The 22,968-nt window shown below is 45.3% G+C and overlaps 1 protein-coding gene across 1 annotated transcript; it reads left to right on the top strand.

Annotated features, from left to right (window-relative positions):
- Positions 1 to 1,378: 1,378 nt before the first annotated feature.
- Dhx33 (DEAH-box helicase 33) lies at positions 1,379 to 21,832 on the top strand. Its single transcript, XM_057776127.1, has 12 exons — positions 1,379 to 1,711; positions 5,668 to 5,828; positions 6,950 to 7,177; positions 7,333 to 7,503; positions 9,160 to 9,345; positions 10,004 to 10,115; positions 11,220 to 11,379; positions 11,536 to 11,624; positions 12,702 to 12,829; positions 13,704 to 13,907; positions 17,488 to 17,574; positions 18,564 to 21,832. The coding sequence occupies exons 1-12, from the start codon at positions 1,453 to 1,455 to the stop codon at positions 18,870 to 18,872; spliced, it is 2,094 nt and encodes a 697-aa protein (XP_057632110.1). The 5' UTR covers positions 1,379 to 1,452; the 3' UTR covers positions 18,873 to 21,832.
- Positions 21,833 to 22,968: the final 1,136 nt, after the last annotated feature.

Genomic DNA, 22,968 nt, shown 5'->3' with positions numbered 1-22,968 from the left:
GTCGACATGACGCGTTTCGAGTGGACATGGATTAGTTAATGATGGCTGTGAGCATATGTAGAACTGGATTTGAAGGCTTTACTAATCTTGAAAGCATTCCTGATTTTATAAAGGATGGTCATTAACCTGATTCCTACCCAAATTTCCTGGTAAACTTGGGTATAGTAGGGTTTTTTGGGGGACCCAGAATTCTTATTAAGGCTTTGAAGCATCTCAGAGGACCAAGGCCACAGGCCACATCAGATTCCACAACAGACTGGGAAAAGTCCATGTCGGGGGGCGGGGGGGTTAAAAAGTAAGTCCACGTACTAAATTTGGTGAATATCCTTCACATGCGTTGAGAGCATGTTTATTCACTGGCAATCACACTCCCTGTAAGAAAAAGCAAACTGGTCTGAAGAACAGGCTCAGTGCTTAAGAGGACTGGCTGCTCTTCCCGGGGACCTGGGCTCCAAGCACTCAAAAGGAGGCTCACAACTGCCTTTAACTCTTATTCCAGGGGATCCATCACCCTCATTCTGGCCTTTGTGAATACTGCATGCAAATAGCTCACAAACATACACACAAGTTAAACGTCCACACCCTCCCAAAAAGAAAAATGTTAAGCTAACCATTAATTGCTTGCCAGTCTTTCTGTGTTAAATTAGCAAAGCATCTAAGATCTTGTATTTAGAAAAGCAAGGAAGAACTGATTATATGCAAGTTTTCTCTGGGAGTACTGAATAATCCCATTGATTAAGGTGTGCACAATAGGACCAGAAAGCTTTGTAAAGAATCTGATAGATTTGATCTGAGAATCTGATAGAAATTACTGGGAGATGAGTTAAAGACAGCTTTTTTTTCCTCTTGTATTATCTGAACTTATTTTTTGAGGGAAACACATGCTGTCAGGATCATAGATCACTTTTCTGTAACTCAAGATATTCACTAGTAACATTTTCAAGATTCTTTGAAGCATCTGAATGACTTTAATCTCAGAAAATTCATTATATTTGTCAATTGGACATGTCAGTGGGTACCTTAAAATGTGCGTTGTTTAGAAGGTTAAATGTTTGCGTTCCTCGTTGATTTTACAAAATTAAGTAACATCCTTAAAACGTGACTATTGTTGAAGATCGGAAAGAAATAATTTTGTGATAACGGGAGTCCGAAAGGACAACGTCGTTAGCCAATAAAGGCTTTTGGAACCACATAGCTATCGTTCCCTGTTGCTGCTCGGGCAGTTTTTTAGGTCGCACCTCAGGCCTTGCTCTCACAGGATGTAAATGGTACCCAAACCCACAATGCATCTCGGGAATTGGAGTTCCTTTCCTAAAGTCTGGCGGCGGCAGTGAGATCATCGGTGGTCGCCCAGACACGCCTGCACGTGGAGAGAAAGGGGCGGTGCGCGTTTGCGGTCCACGGCGTAGCCGAGCCGACGGCGCCGGGGCCTCCTGCCGCGGTCTTCCCGACATGCCGGAGGAGGCGGCCCTCCCGCCGGCCAAGAGATTCCGGCCGGGCTCCTGCCCTCCCGGGAGGCGAGTGGTGATGCTGTTGGCGCCTGGCGGCGGCGGAGCAGGAGGAAACCGGAGGCAGACACCGCCGCTGGCCCAGCCCTCGGCCAGTCCCTACCGCGAGGCCCTGGAGCTGCAGCGCCGGAGCCTGCCCATCTTCCGGGCGCGGGGGCAGCTGTTGGCTCAGCTCCGAAACCTGGACAGTGCGGTCCTCATCGGTGAGTGGCCGCTTTGGCGGGAGCTTCCTGGCTTTGCGAGGGCAATTTGGCGTTGGGTTCTTCAACAAACTTGAAAGGTTTTCTGTGCCCGGCATGGACGGGGAACTCGGGAAAGAGGCGGACGAGTTAGTCTGCTGGCGCTGACTGCCCGGTGCAAGTGACCGGCGTGTGTGGCGGTAAAGGCACACTTCTATCACAGGGTGTGGGTGCATCTCGGAGGCTCTAGAGCTTTGAAGGGCGGGCTTCCCCCAGGCTTTGAGGAGGCAGCACCTGCGGAGCGGATCCCTGGGGACGCTGGAGAGACTGGCGGTCAGAAACAGTTCAGTTTACGGGCACCAGTTTCTAGTGTACAAGAAGAGCTTGGGAGAGTTGCAGGGCAGGGCATGATTTCAAGGGGCTTTGATACACAATGGTTAAGAAAGAGGAGCTCCTGAAGGAGCGAGGAAAAGATCGGCGAATGCCGGCTGTCACTGACCTGGAGTTCTGAGGATGGAGTGGAGAGCTCTAAAGCCCGGCTTTCAAAAGCTCGGGCCCTGAGGGGAGGCGTGGAGCTGGCTTTTTTTTTTTTTTTTTAACAATTTTTTTTTTTAAACTGTTTTGTGTTTTCCGAGACAGGGTTTCTCTATAACTTTTGAGCCTGTCCTGGAACTCGCTCAGTAGACTAGGCTGGCCTCGGACTCACAGAAATCCACCTGTGTCTGCTTTCCCAGTGCTTTTTATCCCCCTAATCAGGGGGAGTAAAATTTAATTCTCTGGGGCCAGTGAGCGAGGCAAAACTCGCTGTGGGGCTGGTGAAAAGGGGAAACACACACACAAAGACACTCTTTCAGGATCTCTCTGTCTTCATTATTTTTCCTTTACAGTTTATATATTCCTACAGAATATTTCAAACAGTATAAAAAGTACAGTGTAGTTGCATTCTATTTTTCAAATGAGTGATTATAATGAATACAAGTAAAAAAAAATCATGTTTCTCATTTCCCTTACAGGATTAAACAATTTACGTATTGTAATCATTCCCAAAGACTCACATATATTCATGTCTAAACACCTTGTTATAGATTAATAAAGTGTAAGCAAGCAAGAACTTTCTTAGCCAGTTCTTTCACTTTTGGCTTCATTTTGTGGTTACAAAGAAAGAATCGATCATTTTATTGTTTATCTCAAAAGTTGAAATCTTAAGAATCACAAATCTAAACTTTTATATATGAAAAACAATCAGTCAGCTCCACTTTAACACTCAGGGTGCAGACCCATTCATCACAGGTTTATTATTATTATTATTATTATTATTATTATTATTATTATTGAATCTTATTAGGAAACTGAAGGCAGAAATGGGTACCAGGAAATAATCATCACCCTTGATCACCAACCCATTCTGGCGAGAAAGGCACATCAGACATCAGGCAGCAGTAGCCAGGCTGCCATTGTTCTTGTTCCCTGACCTCAGCGAGTCCCTTACTCAACCATTAAAAGTGTACTTTTCTAAACTTTACATTGTTCCCCAAGATTTTCTACATAGGAGTCATAACAGAGACACCTTAACCTAACCTTTTAACAATTGTACATGTCTAAATTCTTTCTGAGGGTGGTGCTTGACTAATTAATCTGCTCCAGCAGCAATGCCTGGAAAAAGTCCATCACTATTATTGTAAGTACCAGTAACACTGCCCAGTCAGGGGTTAGAAGCCTCCTGAGAGTTTTCATACAGCCCGTAGATTATAAGGGACGTGGTGACCAGAAAGGCAATAAACAGTTATGCTCAATAACAGCACAAGGTCCTCAGGATGTTTAGTCCTTGGCGCTCTGGCTCACTTGGTGACGTTTTGCTGACCGCCAAGCCATGTTCCATGATTTCCAGTGTTGCCTGTCAGTCTCCTTGCATGGCCCTCGACAAAGTCCTGTAATAATGAGACAAAATGGGGGATGTGCATGTTGGGTTTGGATGCATGGTATTGGTTGTCCCTCCTACTGAGGACTTTTTCAGGAGAACTTTACGAACAGACCTGACACTGGACCGAGAAGTGACTAGGAGGGAAAAGAGTGAAGGCAGTAAAAACTGGTTCCTGCTTTGGCCAAATGAGGGACGCGAGGAACTTAAAAATATTTGCAGGTCTCGGTGAACAGCAGAGAGACACTGAAGAGAGAATAGAGCTAAGGGAGCAAAGGTCAGGAAGTGTGAGGGAGGGGGGCCTGGCGACAAGGGTTGAGGAGCCCACCTGGCACAGGAGAAAGGCCACCTCAGAGGAGGCAAAGTGCTGCAGAAGCCCTTGTAGCTGGGAGAGAAATCACATTTAAGAGCTTTCTATTGACTCAGATGCAGGAGTCCCTATGAGAACAAAAGTCCCAGAGCTGCAAGTAGGCCCTCAGGGAGATGGAGACAGAAGACAGGCTGCAAAACCAGAAACATGATGCACAGTAGAGCTGGTGCCCAGGTGCATTTTGGTCCTACATCTGCATGGTTGGCGTATTTTGTTTTCACAATCTTCAGTTACCTTAGACTAGGAGTTGGAAAGATGCACAAGAGACACTGATCCAAGGCTGAGGTCGTGTGGAGGATTCACTGGGAAACTGCAGGGCCATCAGATTCTTAGTCTGAGATTCTTGGCTAAGTTAAGAAAGGTGAACAGTCAGAAGCAGCTGGGAACTGGGAGAAAATGCAAGACATGGGACTGGAGGACGTCATTAAAGGGGAGAAGCCGTAGCAGAGAAGGATGTGCAGGTGCTGTTAGAGGTACCAACAGAGGTTGGAAACAACCCTCATTGGGGGCTTGCACTCTGCAGGGTACTCAAGCCTATGAAGAGACCTCTGCCCTCAGGTATTAGAAGAGGGCAGAGACATTCAGGTGCTTCTGTACTGTTTGGAATGATCGGTGCTAGAAGAGAGGCATGGGCGCTAAGGATTCCAGAGATGAGGGCCACTGGCACAGCCTTGAGGGTAAGAATTTGCTGTCTAACTCATCCTGCAACTTGCCAATTAGTATGAACGCAGGTAAGTATTGTATCCATAATAGTGTAGGCAAAAACAAAGATTTGAAGCAGCAAGCAGCAGCCAGAGAAGGGTGAGCAACATATGAATAGACATCTCTTCAATCAGTATTTATCAATCCACATGACTGTCATTTCATTTTATGTTGTAACTATACCAGTTCCCTACTGTCTTAGGGTTCCTGTTGCTGTGAAGAGACACCGTGACCATGACAACTCTTATTAAAGGAAAACATTTAATGGAAGCTGACTTAGAGTTCAGAGGTTTAGTCCATTATTGTCACGGTGGGACATAGTGGCGTGCAGGCAGACATGTGCTGGAGAAGGAGCTGAGAGTTCTACCTCTTGATCCATGGGCAGCAGGAGACTGTGTGCCACACTGGGTGGACCTTGAACATATACGTGAGACCTAAAAGCCTGCCTTCACGTGGACACAGTTCCTCCAAAAAGCCACACCTATGGGCCAAGCATTCGAACTGATGAGTCTATGGAGGCCATACCTACTCAGACCAGCACACATACACGCTTTCAGTACTGTTGCCATCGTTGAATAAACATCTTTGTTTTCGTAGACAAATTTCTGCAAGTGGAATTGTAAACATTCTAAAAGTTTAGGGTGTTTTTATTGTTTGTTTGACAGTCTGTTATGTGGCACTGACTATCCTGGAACTGACAAAGTTCCTGTGTAGACAAAGCTGGCTTAGAACTCAGAAAGATTTTCCTGCTGTGATTAAGGCATGTGTCACCATGCCCAGCCCAGTGTAAAGGTTTCTGAAATGTAATTGGGCCCCCTGGGAAACAGTAGCTGTGACTGTTCTCCAGCAGTATACCTGGGTGCCCGTTTGCCTAGAGCTTACCAACTCATTATTTTCTTGTGTGTTTTTGTTTTGTTTTTCCTGACTTGAAGCTTTTTATTTGGTGAGTTTGCCTTAGTCTCATTTGAATAAGTTTCTTTTCTCTCCTAGGGGAAACTGGCTCTGGGAAGACAACTCAGATCCCACAGTATCTCTATGAAGGGGGAATTAGCCGCCAGGGCATCATTGCAGTGACCCAGCCCCGTCGAGTCGCTGCCATCTCTCTTGCTACTAGAGTCTCAGATGAGAAGAGGACTGAACTCGGGAAGCTGGTACCTCCTTGCTTTACGTACTAACCAGCACCTACTGTGCTTCTGCCCTATATTTTTCTGAACAAGCTCTCCAGCACCCTTCACCTCCCACTCCCATTGTTATGTTGATTGGGGTCTCCCACATATAGCACAGGCTGGCCTGGTACTCCGAATCCTCAGTCCTGCTGCCTTAGCCTCTTGTATGCTGCAATGACAAGGGTGTGCCGCAAAACTCAGTTGAATAGCATGCTTCTTCCTTGCCACTGCTTTTGGGCTAAGCTCAGAGTTTTCCCAATTCTAGAGAGATCAGTGGCTCTTAGTCTGGTTAGCTTTGGTTTCATGGCTATTGGCGAGTTGAGTAAATCAGATGTTTTCTTGTTTAGAGGTGCAGAGATTGAACATACGAGGCAAGTGCTCCGCCACTGAGCTGCTGAGCTACACCCTTCACACCTAGTTTACGAGTTTAAGACTTTAAGACACGTTGTTTTTGTTTGTTGGTTTGAGTTTTTTGAGACAGGATCTCACTTGTAGCTAGCATGGAACTTAGAATATAGACATATAGACCAGGGTGGCCTTGTACTTTCTGCAGTTCTCCTGCCTCTGCCTCCAAAGGGCTAGAATTACAAGCATGCAGTATCTTGTCTGTCTAGAAACCTCTTTTACATCTATTACATGTATGTATGAAATATGTATTTTTATAAAAATATGAACGCTGTTCTTAATGTAGGTCTATAGAATGAGTCTTGGAACTATGTAGGAGACAGATTCATATTTGTATTGTATATGTGTGTTACAAGTAAAAATAGTTTGGACTTTTCATGTCTGTACATAAGTAGCTTAAAGGTTAGGGTATGTGTTTTTTTTTTTTTCCTTTTATTAGTGTGTGTCAGTATGGAGGTCAGAGGACAATTTGGGAGTCATCTATGGCTCTAGAGATTGGACTCAGATTGCCAGGCCTGTGGGGCAAGTGCTTTTGCTCATTCCTTTCTCTAGATTTTCATTCTTTGTGATGCTTCATTGCAGCTAATGGTAATTGTCCAGTGTTTGTCTCTCCACATAGATTGCTGAAGACAGGGCTGGGTAGACAGTTGACCGGTGTTCAATAAATGTTTAATTAATAAAGGAGCCATGTTTTCTCTTAGGTTGGCTATACTGTGCGCTTTGAGGATGTCACTTCAGAAGACACCAGGATCAAGTTCCTGACAGATGGCATGCTTCTTCGAGAAGCAATTTCAGACTCCTTGCTTCGAAAGTACAGCTGTGTCATTTTGGACGAGGCCCATGAGCGGACTATCCACACAGATGTGCTCTTTGGAGTGGTGAAGGCAGCGCAGAAGAGGCGAAAGGAGCTAGGGAAACTGCCTCTCAAAGTATGTGGACTGTGCTTGAGGACAAGGCTGCCTTTCGGGGGTGCTTCAGGCACATGGGAGAAAGTTAACCATGGTGGGAGCGATACCGGCCTCAGCCATCTGCTTTGTAGAAATACTGTCCAGAATTTATTTCCCATCATCATTCTCTTCTGTAGGTGATTGTGATGTCAGCTACCATGGATGTTGACCTGTTTTCTCAGTATTTCAATGGCGCTCCTGTCCTGTACCTTGAAGGTCGGCAGCACCCAATCCAGATTTTCTATACGAAACAGCCTCAGCAGGATTACCTGCACGCAGCGCTCATCTCGGTCTTCCAGATCCACCAGGTATGGAAAGGGGTGGAAGTTCCTGGCAAGTTCTGTTTCACTTTACAGTTAATTGTGAGAACAGTTAGCCTCTGAAAGAAAAGCAACTGAATCTGAGAGCATTGTGAGCGGTATCATCAGGAAAAGCTCATCTGTGAGTAGTGATATGCCTAGCAGGTAAAGGGGCTTGGCTCTGAGCCTGTGGACCTGAGTTTAATCCCTGGGCTCCACGTGGTCAAAAGAGAGAACCGGCTCTAAAGTTTTCCTGTGACCTCTACACGTGCCACTTACACAAATCAATAAATGTAATAAAGTGATCATCTACAAAAGGTTTATTTGCTTTATCTGTTTTGCCTCTTTTTTGGTATTTCCTATTTTCTCCAAAAAGAAAAATAAATCAATTATCGGCAGCTGTTCTCTGAGCTAGAAAGCTCTCATACGTTAGAAGAGCGGGCAGCATACTTGTCTTTAAAGCATATATTATGTTGCAACCCAGAATGCCATTCAAGTATGTCTAGTCTTGCCACTGGCTTCCGGGCTGGCTTCCAACCTGCCACCTTCCTGTCTAGGTTTCCTGAATGCTACAATTGTAAGTATGTTCCATGCATGTCCTGGGGTGTTTTCAAAAGTTTTTGAAAGAGTTGTTGAGTGATTAAAGTGCTTGCCAAATAAGTGTGGCCAAAATTCAGATGGGAATTTTTTAATGTAATTTTATTTTTAAAAGTTTATTGTGGGGAGGGGGTGCATGTTTATACTTGATGTGTGTGGGAAAGGGGCAGAGCCCACATACAGAGGTCAGAAGGTGACTTTGTGGAGTTGGTTCTCTTCGCACCTTTACATGGGCAGGCTCAATGGGGGCGCAGTTTCCATGAGGGCGTCAGAGAAGAACCTAAGGAGTCTTACTTTCCTCCCTCACATGGGTCCTGGGAGTTGAACTCAGGCTGGCAGCCTTGGCAGCAGGTGCCTTGTAGCACGAATAATAGAAACCCAGAGACAGCTACTGAGTTTAAGCTAAAGATCAGAAAAGCAAAACAGTCAAGACACTAGGAAAGTCTTACCTCTGCCAAGGCTAGGTGACTGCAGGCTGAGCCTGAGCCTCTGTCTCCTCCCGTCTTATATTCCCCTTTAGTGCTGGGATTAAAGGCATGTGACTCCATAGTATTGGGATTAAAGGTATGAGTCACCACCACCTGGATCTGTTTCTGCATTGATCTTGCATAGCCCAGGGTGTCCTTGAACTCACAGAGATCCATCTGCCTCCGTCTCCCAAATTCTGGGATTAAAGGTGTGTGACACTTTTGCCTGACCTCTATTGGCTTAGTTTTACCCTTCGGCAAGCTTAATTATTAAAACATAAATAAAATACCACTATAGTACCTTTTGCCACTGAGCCATCTAACTTAAAGAAGTTTATACAGATTTTCCTAGGCTTTCATTGTATTGTCTTACAAATACGGTATGTTAATTTCCCTGTAAAACTTCATTATCTGGTTTCAGAACATAGTTGGCTGACTCTCGTGGTAACAGCTCTGTTCATTGCTAAGGATCTTCTCCCAGGGAGGTGCCACTGCCAGACTTGTTTATCTTCATCATTAAAAAGTGAAACAGAAAATAAAAACCCTCTTGGAAACATCACAATCATCAGTGTTCTCTCTCTCTCTCTCTCTCTCTCTCTAGGAAGCCCCCCCTTCTCAAGACATCCTAGTGTTCCTTACTGGTCAGGAGGAAATCGAAGCAATGAGCAAAACCTGCCGAGACATTGCAAAGCACCTCCCTGACGGCTGCCCTGCCATGCTCGTCCTTCCTCTGTACGCCTCCCTGCCCTACTCACAGCAGCTTCGAGTCTTTCAAGGGGCCCCAAAGGTGAGTGCGGTACCACCTTTCTGCCAGCCCTGTCACTGGGCATCAAGTCAGATCTACAACGGGGCCTGTGTGCCTGTCACCATGATCCAGGAAAGCTTGAAGGAGGAACATTTAGGTACCAGGTCAGCTACTGGAGAGGAACAGGTGTAGAGTCCACAGCTGCAGGGAGAGATGAGGGAGGGCACAAAGGTGTAGAGACTAAAAGGTTTGGCTCTTCTAAGAGCTGGCATAAGTCACAGTACCCATGTACCATTTGTTTATGTGCCAGACAGTGCTGACACATAGATCACCTCTCATTCTCATGGAATCCCGTGAGGGATCCTAAGGCCCCCAAGAAGGGAGGTGGGAATTGCTTAAAGCACACATAGTAAGATCCTGGCAGGGCCAGGATTCCAACTCCTATCTATCTACCCACCTTGAATCTTGTTCCACTGCATCTCATTGCCTCAAATTAATCTTCGGGACCTCAGTGAAAGGACCAGTGTACTCCTTTCCCTTTGTTCTTCGTCAAGTGTAGTGACTGAAATTGCTATGACTACTACTAATAATAAAGTCACCTTTTCTTGATTTTAAGCAAATTGTGGAAATGCATGGTTAGAGTTTTCACCTTCTGACTCGTGTGTGTCATATGGCTTTTTGGTTTTCTTCCTCCTTTTAGGGCTATCGCAAAGTGATCATTTCAACCAACATCGCTGAAACCTCCATAACCATTACAGGAATAAAATATGTAGTTGACACGGGCATGGTTAAAGCAAAGAAGTATAACCCTGGTGAGAAACTGTAGCTCATGAATGTCTCCTGTGTATAGCAAGCACGGTTAAAACCGGAACCCACCATTTCCTCCTAAGTAAATATTTCGTGTTTGTGAGGAGCTGAGATTTGAGTGGCAGGGACAGTTTCAAGTCATGTCTGTAAAAGAGATCTGAGGCAGGAAGTCTAGAGAGGGAAGAACTCAGTTGTAGAGAACCTAGACAGGACAGATGACGGCCTGGACTGAGGTCTGAAAGCCCACAGGAAGCTGGGTGAGAATGGGGACAAGAAAGCCAGGGACAGCCTGGTACCAGTGGTAGGCTCTCCAAATGACTACCAGAGTGACTGTATGGGTTTTCATGGTGCCCAGCTTGGAGCCAGGTGCCCTGGCTGGACAGGGTTCCCAGCAGGCACAGAGGGAGCATCGTTCTTTCTGCTTCCAGGTGTCAAGCTGCCTTGAAGTCAGTTCTGTGCATTTTTGATTCATACTCCGCTTTATTCTACAGAGGATTTGGTGCCACTACAATTAATATTACTCCCCAATATTTAATTGGCGTGTTCTACTAAGCACTGGAGGGGTCGACTCCTGGTGACAAAGTGTCGGTCTCTAGTGTCTGACACAAAATATTCCTGTACTTGAGAGAATTGATGTCTTTTACTTACAGGGGGAAAAGAATATCACATGATTTGTTTTCTTATAGAACTGGGAGGGAAGACAAAGGACCTTGTCATTATTGGTTGATATATGACCAGCCTTCCGAGTTAGGTAGAAACTCAGCACCAAAATCCCCAAGAAACCCTCAGTGTCAGGCCACTGGAATAGTTGGCCCTCCCATGATGTAAGCCCAAACTTCTGAAACCATTCTCCTGCCACCTTGCTTGCAGAGGGTGTTGTGGTTTTTTGTAACATTTCACACATGACTCATTGCTAGACTTGTTTCACTGTGAGTTTTAAAGTGGCCAAGCAGCCTGGGTCTGTGCTTTCTTGTCAAGCCTTGAGTTTTTCCAGACCCCTATGTTGCAGAAACACTAAGTGGTACTCAGCATCTTTGGTTTTGCCAGCACTCTAGAAACAATTTGCTTACGTGATGAAGCAAAACACTCAACGGCCCATCTCCCTGCAGACAGTGGTCTTGAGGTACTAGCTGTACAACGAGTGTCAAAGACCCAGGCCTGGCAGCGCACAGGGAGGGCTGGCCGAGAGGACAGTGGCATCTGCTACCGGCTCTACACGGAGGATGAGTTCGAGAAGTTTGAGAAGATGACGGTACCAGAGATTCAGAGGTAGGTCCAGGTTGTGTTTGTACTGTGCCATACATCCCAGCCTCCTCCCCATCTGTTCCTGTCCATAGACTGCAGCCTTTGCTAACGCTCTCTAGGGAGCAGTTTTGTCCCAGTAGGATCAGGGACAGTTGACTAACCCTCACTTCTCCCTCACAGGTGTAACCTGGCAAGTGTGATACTGCAGCTGCTAGCCATGAGAGTCCCAAATGTCCTCACCTTTGACTTCATGTCCAAACCATCTCCAGGTAAGCTGGAAGGTAGACAGACAGGCAGGCAGGCAGACAGACAGACAGAGAATAGCACAGGAGCTCTTCCCCCCAGGAAAAGTATTTTGAGGAAGAAAAAAAGTATTTTGATCATGTTGTTTTGCTGATTTGATTTCATTTGTTATGAAATGGTAGGTTCTATGTTATAGCACCATTGTGCTGGGGACCAGAGGTCATCAGGCATCCATGGGATGCCCAAAGAAAGGATAAAGAGAGCATGCGCCTTTGTGTTAAACTAGGATTTGGCTAGTCCCTCCCTTCATTAGTTATCTCTCCTGGAGGAAGAACCTTTAAGAACTAACAATAACCGGGCGGTGGTGGCGCACGCCTTTAATCCCAGCACTTGGGAGGCAGAGGCAGGCGGATCTCTGTGAGTTCGAGACCAGCCTGGTCTACAGAGCTAGTTCCAGGACAGGCTCCAAAACCACAGAGAAACCCTGTCTCGAAAAACCAAAAAAAAAAAAAAGAACTAACAATAAATGGTGGCAGCTTTGGCATCTAGACCCTTATCACCTTGCCAGTTTTCTTTTGTTTAAGGAAATACAGTTGTTGAGAGAGAGTAAACTATCAATAGGTGTCCCAGATCCCCCCGGTCCTCAGTTCAATTCTTCTCTCAAGAGACGACTGGGTGTCTTCTGAACAAAAAACTGTCCCTGTGGGTGGGAATTTGTAAATCTTAAAAAAAAGAAAAGAAAAAACACATAGGGCACACTGATCTGCTCGTAATATTTTTTTTTCATTTTGAAATTCCTAAAAAGGAGCAGTAAATATAAACTATAAAGTGTAATACAGCCAACATCTGTGTGATGCTACCCACACCATGGAAGCCAAGCCTCTGACATTTGTCGCTTTCCCATTCCTCTGGGTATCTGCTCTCTCATGATTGCTATATATGTCTCTTGCTTGTAGTACCATTAAAGCTTAGGAACGTGTGAGCTCAGTGGCGGGTGGTCTTGGCAGTGTTTGTAGAGTTATAAGCATCCAGAAGCACTCAACTAGCTGCATCTTTTTCCTGTTTTGGACTTCTGGCTCCTTTTTGTGTCTCCATTTCTGTAGATCACATTCAGGCGGCCATTGCCCAACTGGACCTGTTAGGTGCTCTTGAACATAAGGATGACCAGCTTACCCTGACTCCAATTGGAAGAAAGATGGCAGCATTTCCTTTAGAGCCCAAATTTGCCAAAGTAAATGACCCCTCCTCCTCTTTTCCCTTCCTCTACATTGCAGGTTAGGAAATGCCTAAGCCCAGTGCTTCTGAACTAACCTCATTTGTTCTCTTAAATATGACATATCACCCCACTTTGTGTACAGTGCTAATGTATGTTGTGTGTGGGATTCAGACAGCAGTCATAGCCCTACCCACAAAGGTGTGGGATCCTGTGGGAATGGCGTCTTTCTGTTTTACACAGAAGTGAATGGCACTGCCCCTACGTCACGGTCTTAAAGCCACCACACTCCTTGAAGGGAAACTGCGCGAGAGTGCACAGAGACACGAGAGTACAGAGACACGAGAGTGCACAGAGACACGAGAGTGCACAGAGACACGAGAGTGCACAGAGACACGAGAGTGCACAGAGACACGAGAGTACAGAGACACGAGAGTACACAGAAACACGAGAGTACAGAGACACGAGAGTACAGAGACACGAGAGTGCACAGAGACACGAGAGTGCACAGAGACACGAGAGTACAGAGACACGAGAGTACACAGAGACACGAGAGTACACAGAAACACGAGAGTACACAGAAACACGAGAGTACAGAGACACGAGAGTGTACAGAGACACGAGAGTACAGAGACACGAGAGTACACAGAAACACGAGAGTACAGAGACACAAGAGTGCACAGAGACACGAGAGTACAGAGACACGAGAGTACAGAGACACGAGAGTACAGAGACACGAGAGTGCACAGAGACACGAGAGTACAGAGACACGAGAGTACAGAGACACGAGAGTGCACAGAGACACGAGAGTGCACAGAGACACGAGAGTGTACAGAAACACTAATTGGAAGTCAGGAAACCTGACCCATGGGTTTTCAATTTGACTTTCCAGACTATACTCCTGTCCTCCAAATTCCATTGTACGGAAGAAATTCTGACCATAGTCTCCCTGCTGTCTGTGGACAGTGTCCTTTATAACCCTCCTGCCCGGAGAGATGAAGTGCAAAGTGTCCGGAAGAAATTCATATCCAGTGAGGGGGATCACATCACCCTGCTCAACATCTACCGGACCTTCAAAAACATAGGTGGGAATAAGGTGAGCACATCCATTCTTTCAGGCCTGTTTTTAAGTATACTTTTTTTTTTTTTTGACAAAATCATCAAAAAGTCACACACAAACAAAGCCAGCTGTCATGTCAGAAATGTGTACGTGCTGGGAATCAGTAGAGCGAAACATTGGTTCAGGTATTCATTCTGCTTGTGTTTAACACAAATTGTGGGCAAGTCAATTAAGTGATAGACCCTATCTCAGCCACCCAATTATCTTTTTCTTTTTTTGTTTTTTGTTTTGTTTGTTTTTTTGTTTTTGTTGTTTTTATGGGGTCTTTTTTGTTTTGAGAGAAGGTCTCTCCGTAGCCCTGGCTGTCCTGGAACTCATATTTAGACCAGACTGGCCTTGAGCACACAGAGACCCACTTGCCTTTGCCTCCCGAGTGCTGGGACTAAAGGTGTGTGCCACTACGCCTAACTTTAGCCCTTTTGAGAGAGGCCATTTTATAAATAAAAGAGATGTATTTTGGCTCATTCTGGCCTTGTCTGATGCTTCAAGGTAAAACAGTACCACTCAGCAAGAGGACTTGAGTGTACGTGTGACTGGTCGCTTCCCCTCACCTAATTAGGGGCCAGTGGGGATCCAGTCCTGGGGCTCTGCCTTCTGACCTTATTAACCCTAGTCATTTCCCAGGTGTCCTACTGCTGTTATAAACACCATAGTTTTTAAGTTGGGCTATTTGTGTGATGTGTGTGTATGTTTGCCTTCTCATGTTTCTAAGCACTACCTACTTGGCTGTTCTTGTGGAGGCTAGAGGCATCAGATTCCCAGGGATGGTTGTAAGCCACCATGTGAGTGCTGGAAATTGGACTTGATTTTCTGAAAGAACAGGTTATGTTAACCATTGACCTGTGTCACCAGCCCCTAAGTTTTTAAAATTTGTTTTGCTTTTTCAAAACAGATTCTCTCTACATAACTCCAAAAGCTGGAATTTTCTATGTATGCTGACCTCTAACTCATTGAGATCTGCCTCTTCCTGTCAAGTGCTAGGATTAGGAGCATGTGCTACTATTATGCCCAAATATTTATTTTAAGGGGGTTTGGTTTGGTTTTGGTGTTTTCTTTTTTTTTTTTTTTTTTTTTTTTTTTGGTTTTTCGAGACAGGGTTTCTCTGTGGTTTTGGAGCCTGTCCTGGAACTAGCTCTTGTAGACCAGACTGGCCTCGAACTCCCAGAGATCCACCTGCCTCTGCCTCCCAAGTGCTGGGATTAAAGGCGTGCACCACCACCGCCCGGCAGGTTTTGGTGTTTTTAAGACAGGGTTTCTCAGTGTAGCCCTGGCTGTCCTGGAACTAGCTCTTCTAAGACCAGACTGGCCTCAAACTCACAGAGATCTGCCTGCCTTTGCCTCCTGAGTGCTGGGATTAAAGGCGTGTGCGGCCACCACCTTGCTTGTTTTGTTTTTTTGAGACAAGATCTTACTATGTAGCTCTGGCTATCCTGAACTCACTGTGTAGATTAAGCTGGCCTTAAACTCCGAGTTCTGCCTGAAGTACCACTACACCCAGCTTATTTTAAATTTAAATTGCACTTTGTTTGTTTGTTTGTTTGTTTATATGGGGGCGAAGGAGCATATTGTGGAAGTCAGAAGACAACTTTTGGTTCTGTCCTTCTACCATGTGCACCCAAGGGCTCGAACTTGGGTCATTAGGCTTGGTGGCAAATACTTTTCTACAGAACCATCTCACTGGCCCACAAATGCTATAACTGAATTAAGTTTTCACTTAATGTTTCACAATAGGGATTCAATGAAACTGAAGAATATTCAAACCATACAAGATGATGTTCTTGCCTACCTATTCAACTAATTTTTCTTTTTCTTTTTTTTTTTTTTTTTTTTTTTTTTTTTTGCTTTTTTCGAGACAGGGTTTCTCTGTGGTTTTGGAGCCTGTCCTGGAACTAGCTCTTGTAGACCAGGCTGGTCTCGAACTCACAGAGATCCACCTGCACCTGCCTCTGCCTCCCAAGTGCTGGGATTAAAGGCGTGCGCCACCACTGCCCGGCAATATACTAATTTTTTGATATCATACTTCAGTTCCTTGTACTAAGATGAAAAATATCAGTATATTCTCTTGTGTGTTAATAAATCGTAATTGTGCTTTAGTGAATTCTTTAAAAAAAAAAAATGCTGCCCTGCAATTTTAGCATTTGTTCACCTTGCTATTTTTACTTTGGTATTTCTATTTACACTTTGTATATGTGTGTTCAAACATGCATGGGTGTGTGCACACACACATACACAGATGTGCCACGTGGCACCTGTAGAGGTCAGAGGACAACTTGGAGGAACTGATTCTGTCCTTCTATACTATGTGTCCAAGGGGTTTAATTCAGGTATTCAGATTTGGCAGCGGGATCTTTCCCAGCTGAGCTCTCTTGCTGGCCCTCAATTTATATTTAAACAAAGTGCTGAGTTCTTCATTACTGAAGACTGACCTGCCTTTGGTGTGTGTCCCACCAAGAAGCTGTCATCCGTTTGTTTGTCTTTAAAACAGGGTCTTGCTTATATGTGTAACCTAGGTTGACCTTAGACTTGTGATCGTCAGCCTTCCAAGTGTTGGACCATAGGTCTGTGCCACCACACCCAGCACTAAGGATATGCTTTTTAACAGGGCCTGGTAGACTGTGCCAGGCTATATTTTAAGACTGTCTGAAAACAAAGAGAAACGGGGACACGTCCTTCACATCCAGCCACATTCTGTCCTTTCGGCTACATCTCTCTCCATCACCGCAGTGGTGTCCTGCTCGGGACCCCCTGTGCTCACGAGGGAGATTCTGTGGGGCCAACAAATGAGCAAGTAGACCTACTGGGCCGGATTCTACAGCTCAGTTTCTCTGGCAAGCCGGCACTTCCAGGCTGGCAGTCTTTCCTGGAGTGTGGGAGAATGCCCGTCTCCACTGTCCCTCCAGCTGTCAGTTGGAATCACTTGTACCATCTGTTTTTCCATTGTTCTGAACCTTATTGCCTCCATACCTCAGGAGACAAGCATCCTTACATATATGTATTAGGCATTTCTATGCCTTTTGTCTATTTTTCACCAATTTCTTGCTCTTTTTTCACTAGTTTTTTTTTGTTTTTGTTTTTTGATTTTTGGGTTTTGTTTGTTTGTTTGTTTGTTTTTTGGTTTTTCGGGACAGGGTTTCTCTGTGGCTTTGGAGCCTGTCCTGGAACTAGCTCTTGTAGACCAGGCTGTTCTCGAACTCACAGAGATCCGCCTGCCTCTGCCTCCCAAGTGCTGGGATTAAAGGCGTGTGCCACCACCGCCCGGCTTCTCACTAGTTTTTAATATTCTAGAGGTGCTCTTCCTTTCTGGGTATGGTGGTGCATTCATTATCAGCATTGCCAGTAGCTTTTTTCATTACGACTCTAGGAAGGAAATCTTAAAGTTTTATTTCAGGTTCAAGAATTCATATTTTTCATGGTTCATGCTTTTCAGTATAAAGGTGTTTTCCTTTTGACACCTGAACAACCCTCTGAATTCAGCAGTACAGTCTGGATTTTGTTACATGCATGTTTCCTCTGCATAGAAATAAGGGAATTGAGATCTCTTCTTTGTTTTCTTCAGGACTGGTGCAAAGAGAATTTTGTCAACAGCAAGAATATGCTACTAGTAGCTGAAGTCAGAGCACAGCTGAGGGAAATCTGCTTAAAGGTAGCACCTCCTTTTCAGTGAGAAGTTCTTGTTTATTAGGGGGTCTTGGATTGCTTGCTGCTAGTGGTATGAGAGGAATTCTCATTGTGGAAAAATTTAAAATGTACAAGAAAGTAAAAGCTACCCATAGTTCCACTCTCTTTCTCTCACTATTGTGGTTTATTCTTAGAAATCCATGGTGATTTGGGTTTGCTTGTTTTTTCTTCCCCTCCCCACTCCCACCTCATTCTAGTGCGGGCTGGAACCCTGAATCTCATGCATAAATTTTTATAAACTTTTTAATTATTTTCTGATTTTAAGTAATACTACTAAAAATTAAGAAGGAAAATTGGTTCCAGACTTCTGAAGCCTTGGAGTTGTTTGCTTAGTGAGCTTGCCTGCAGGATGGAGTGTTTTAGTGTCTCTCTCTCTCTCTCTCTCTCTCTCTCTCTCTCTCTCTCTCTCTCTCTCTCTCTCTCTCTCTCTCTCTCTCTGCCTATGGTATAGAAGATTAGAAGTTCCCCTGCAGCTAGAGTTACGGATGGTCCTGGGTGCTTTGACTTTGAAAAGAAGCCAATGCTCTTAGGTTCTAAGCCATCTCTCCAGCCCCCATCCTGTATCTTTCTGGTTTTTCGAAGTCGGGTTTTTCTGTAGCTTTGGAGCCTGTCCTGGAACTCTCTCTGTAGACCGACCAGACTGGCCTCAAACTCACAAAAATCTGCCTGTCTGCCTCCCGAGTGCTGAGATTAAAGGTTTCTGCCACCACACCGCTTGGTTCCCATCCTGTATCTCAAAATGCTTCTCTTCAAACTGGATGGTTTCCATCTATTTTCCCTCACCTGTGCCCTCATCCTTCACCTGAGCTGCTGCCTATGGCAATTGAAATGCTACCTGTGGATGTCAATCAAGGTTTCAGTTTGTGTTGGCCACTCTTTAGGTCTTGCTGCTCCCTTGCGCTGTACAGTGCAGGGGAGAATTAATGTTTGGGTCTTTTCTGTTTCCTAAAACAGATGTCAATGCCAATCATGTCATCTCGAGGGGACATGGAGAGTGTCCGCCGCTGCCTGGCTCACAGCCTCTTTATGAGTACTGCCGAACTCCAGCCAGATGGCACCTATGCCACCACAGACACACACCAGCCAGTGGCCATCCACCCATCGTCTGTCCTGTTCCACTGCAAACCTGCCTGTGTGGTATACACTGCACTGCTCTACACCAACAAATGCTACATGCGTGACCTCTGTGTTGTGGATGCTGAGTGGCTCTATGAGGCCGCCCCTGACTACTTCCGGAGGAAGCTGAGAACTGCCAGAAACTGATCCACCCCAGAATGCTGCCAGCATGGCTGGGCCTGCAACTTAGGTCACAGCTATCTTCCAAGTAGACTCAAGCTGGAGGAACCGTGCACTTCAGTGCAGCCAGACTCACTGAGTTCAAGAGCTTGGAAGTGCTGATGAAACTCCTTAGACTCAGCCTTGGAGACGTGCTCATGCCTAGACCGTGAGATGCGAGGCTTGTGCTTTGGGTTTGACTGGGCAATTTCTAGTGACTGGATTAACTTCAGAGCCTCAGTTTCTTCATATGCCAGAGGGGTAAGACTTAGAAGTTCAGAGTAATGAAGTTTAGAGAAAATGAACAGAAAGCGACCCAGAGGTTTGCCTGGCACAAGATAAGACAATCAGTGAATTATAAGCCATTGTGATATAATTAGGTACAACACAGCCCTTGAGCTCTTGTGACTGGGGAAGGGGAATGTTTCTTGGAGGAGCCATAGGAAGCTACAGATCCAATTGGTTGACCTCAGTGTTCCCCCTTGCTCCCTCCTCATGGACGCAGGGCCTCATACATGCTATGCAAACACTCTGCCACTGAGCCAGTCCCCAGCCTCCACTACTATTTAAAGACCTATATGTCTTCGAAATCGAAAACAGAAGAAGCTGAGTCCCTCAGATACTGCCAGAGTAAGGCACATTCTGACCTCATGGCTCAGGGCGTAAGGAACAGAAGAAGCTGAGTCCCTCAGATACTGCCGGAGTAAGGCACATTCTGACCTCATGGCTCAGGGCGTAGCTCCTTCTCTCGTCCGCCTCCAAGCAGAAACCGGCAAAGCAGTTCCGTGGTTGGTCCTCAGTGCCTCCGTGGCTGTGTCCCCAGCAGTGCTTTCGGGAGACATGCAGATTTCCTGAAATTGGGAAGCCAGCTTTTCAGTGCAGCAGCCTTCTGAAGCCCAGTGGTCGTTTTCTCTTGGGTGGGCACCTACAAATGTGTGTCCATGATGCTTCATGCCCATTTCAGCAGTCTCTGTTCAGGTGAACCCTAGTCGGAGCTGCTGGGTGGCAGGGATGGGACAGATGCTTGACGGCTCAGAAGCTGGGTATCAGTTCGTCCTTTTTACCACTCCCAGTCTTTGTGGTTTTGGTCTTACTGGTTTTTTCCTCTTTGTTGCAGGGACCTGGGGAGAGTTAGCTTTGCCACTTCCTTACCAGGTGCCACTCTCCAACCTTCATTGTCTACATTTGTCAGAGGGAAGTAGAGAAGCCTTGCCATCCCTTTCCTGTCTAGAAAAGATTCATCTTAGTTGATTGTTAGGAGCAAACAGTCCCTAGTGTGGTGATCATACCTGTAACCCAGCTGAGGGGAGGACTGGGTTCTAGGCCAGCCTGGGCTGGACCTTGTATCCAAGTGGAGGGGAAGAGAGGAGAGAAAAAAGCACTCTTTTCCTAGGAAATGTTTGACCCTAGAAAAAGCCAAATATAGCCCTTTAATTAGTTGGTCCAGACGCAGCTCTACTGCTAGGATTCTGTCATTATAATATGAATTGTGTTGTTTTTGAGCCAAACCGCCTACAAGGTACTTCAAAGACAGTGGGCAGTTTCTTCTCTCTGGGTTCAACATGTTCTTTCCAGAGAGCATAGCCTGAGTGAGCACTTCCATTCCCAGGGTGTCACTGGTCCACAGCTGTGTATGTTGAGTCTGGTCTGGGCTTTATTATAACCCTAGCCATGAGCAATCAAGCTTTTAGCCAGTGTTTAGGGTTGTCTGGGTACTCGTGACTTCTTTGATAAAATGGTTACATTACCAACTTCTGAAAAGCTATTGAGAAAATTTTTCCTTTTAAAGTGTATTTTTCCTATTTACACAAAGGGGCAGGGGTGTTTATTTAGCCTTGCTTGGTAAGAGAAACTTTTGTATTTTTAGTGGAACATTCATTATGCTGGTTAAAGAAAACAAGGGGAGGCAGTGTATTCCCCAGTAAATAAGAGGATGTTTTCTAGGTCAGTAAAGACTTGGCGTGTATGGATTCACTCCAGAGCAGGTCCTGGGAACTTGGAGTGACTGGCTCCTTCCCGGAAAAGGGTGAAGGACATTTGGAGTAGATTTAATGTTTCTGTACAGAAATATGTTCATCACTTTAACATTCTGGTAGAATTTTAATAGAGTATTTAGTTTTTTTATTGGGCTTTTTAAAAAATAGCTTTTTAATAAAGCTGCTCAGGGATTAAATCAGATGGAAATTCCATTCTGACTCCATGTTACTACAAAGAAGTTAATGATTGCTTGAGCTGCAGGGACGGTGCACTTTAAGCTTTCTTAAGAAAGTAAAATGTTGCTTGGCAGTGGTGGCACCATACCGCCTTTAATCCCAGCACTCGGGAAGCAGAGGCAGGTGGATCTCTGGGAGTTTGAGACCAGCCTGGTCTACAGGAGCTAGTTCCAGGATAGCCAGAGCTATGCAGAGAAACCCTGTCTAAAAAAACCAAACCAACAAAAAGTCAACTGTTTCGTGGTTTTACTGCGATGCGACCTGAGCTGCTTTTCAGTTGGTGAACTCTCCAGCCTAAAGAATCCAGTCTGCGCAGAGGAGCCTCGAACAGATGAACCTCACACAGCCATGCTGCAACACCCACGGCGATGGTTTCATTACCAGGTCCCCAGTGAAAACCTTTGCACCTCTTCCAGTTGTTACAAGATTTCAAACATTTACTGTGACACAAATCATTGTACTCCAACTACCAGGGTCTGTTTGGAACTATGCCCATGCATCCAAGATGCCATTCTTGAGCACATCAGCTAGACTGTACTGTACTGTGGGGGGAAATTTTATATTGATTGCTGTTGTGTAGGAAAAAATTAAAGAGCAAAGATACCAAGTTGATTTGGACTTTGCTGTATTCTGATCTCAAACATAACATAAAAACAGTTCTTATGTGCAATGCTTAAATTTGCTTATGACTATATGAATATTATTTATATATGTGGCCTTTTTGGGGCCTCCTTTCCCTTGTTTTTAGAATGATGTTTGGAATATTAAACATTAGTCTTATTGGCATTCATTTGGAAAGACTTGTTATCTATATTTAGGTTTTTTTGTTGTTGTTGTTGTTGTTTTTGTTTTTTTGGTTTTTTGAGATAGGGTTTCTTTGTGTAGCCTTGGCTAACCTGGAAAACCTGGAACTAGCTCTTGTAGACCAGGCTGACCTCGAACTCACAGAGACCCACCTGCCTCTGTCTCCTGAGTGCTGGGATTAAAGGTGTGCACCACCACCGCCCAGCTTGATTTCTTTTCTTTTTTTTTTTTTTTTTTTTTTTGCTTTTTCAAGACAGGGTTTCTCTGTGTTTTGGAGCCTGTCCTGGAACTAGTTCACCTGCCTCTGCCTCCCAAGTGCTGGGATTAAAGGCGTGCGCCACCTTTCTTGATTTTTTATTATGTGTACAGTATTCTCAGTATCTATCTGCATGTATGCCTGCAGGTTAGAAGAGGGCACCAGATCTCATTATAGATGGTTGTAAGCCATCAAGTGGTTGCTGGGAATTAAACTTGGGACCTTTGGAAGAGCAGGCAGTGCTCTTAACCACTGAGCCATTTTTCCAGCCCCCAGCTTGATTTTTTTTTTTTTTTTTTTTTTTTTTGAGATAAGATCAAGATCTTTCTATGTATCCTTGGCTGTTTTAAAACCCACTGTGTGGACCAGGATGGCCTTAAACTCAGAGAGAGCTGTCTGACTCCCAGGTGCTGGGAGTATAAGACATGAGCATTTGATGTTTGCTGTTGACTGGTGTTCATGGAAGTCAAAAAAGGGTGTCTGATGCCCTAGAACTCGAGTTAGATGGTTGTGGTCCTCTGCAAAAGCAACAAATGCTCTTAACCACTGAAACCTTATCTCCAGCCCCCTAGTATCCTTGATTCTTTTTTTTGGGGGGGGAGGGGGGGTTTCGAGACGGTTTCTCTGTGGTTTTGGAGCCTGTCCTGGAACTAGCTCTTGTAGACCAGGCTGGTCTCGAACTCACAGAGATCCGCCTGCCTCTGCCTCCCGAGTGCTGGGATTAAAGGCGTGCGCCACCACCACCCGGCTTGATTCTTTACCTAAATGGTGTAAGCCATGAATTTCTGTTCCCAGGAAAAGGATAGTCCAT

Source organism: Chionomys nivalis, chromosome 7 (assembly GCF_950005125.1).
Source record: "Chionomys nivalis chromosome 7, mChiNiv1.1, whole genome shotgun sequence".
NCBI lineage: Eukaryota > Metazoa > Chordata > Mammalia > Rodentia > Cricetidae > Chionomys > Chionomys nivalis.
Note: the sequence above shows the minus strand (reverse complement) of the source record. Positions and strands in the feature narration are given on the sequence as shown.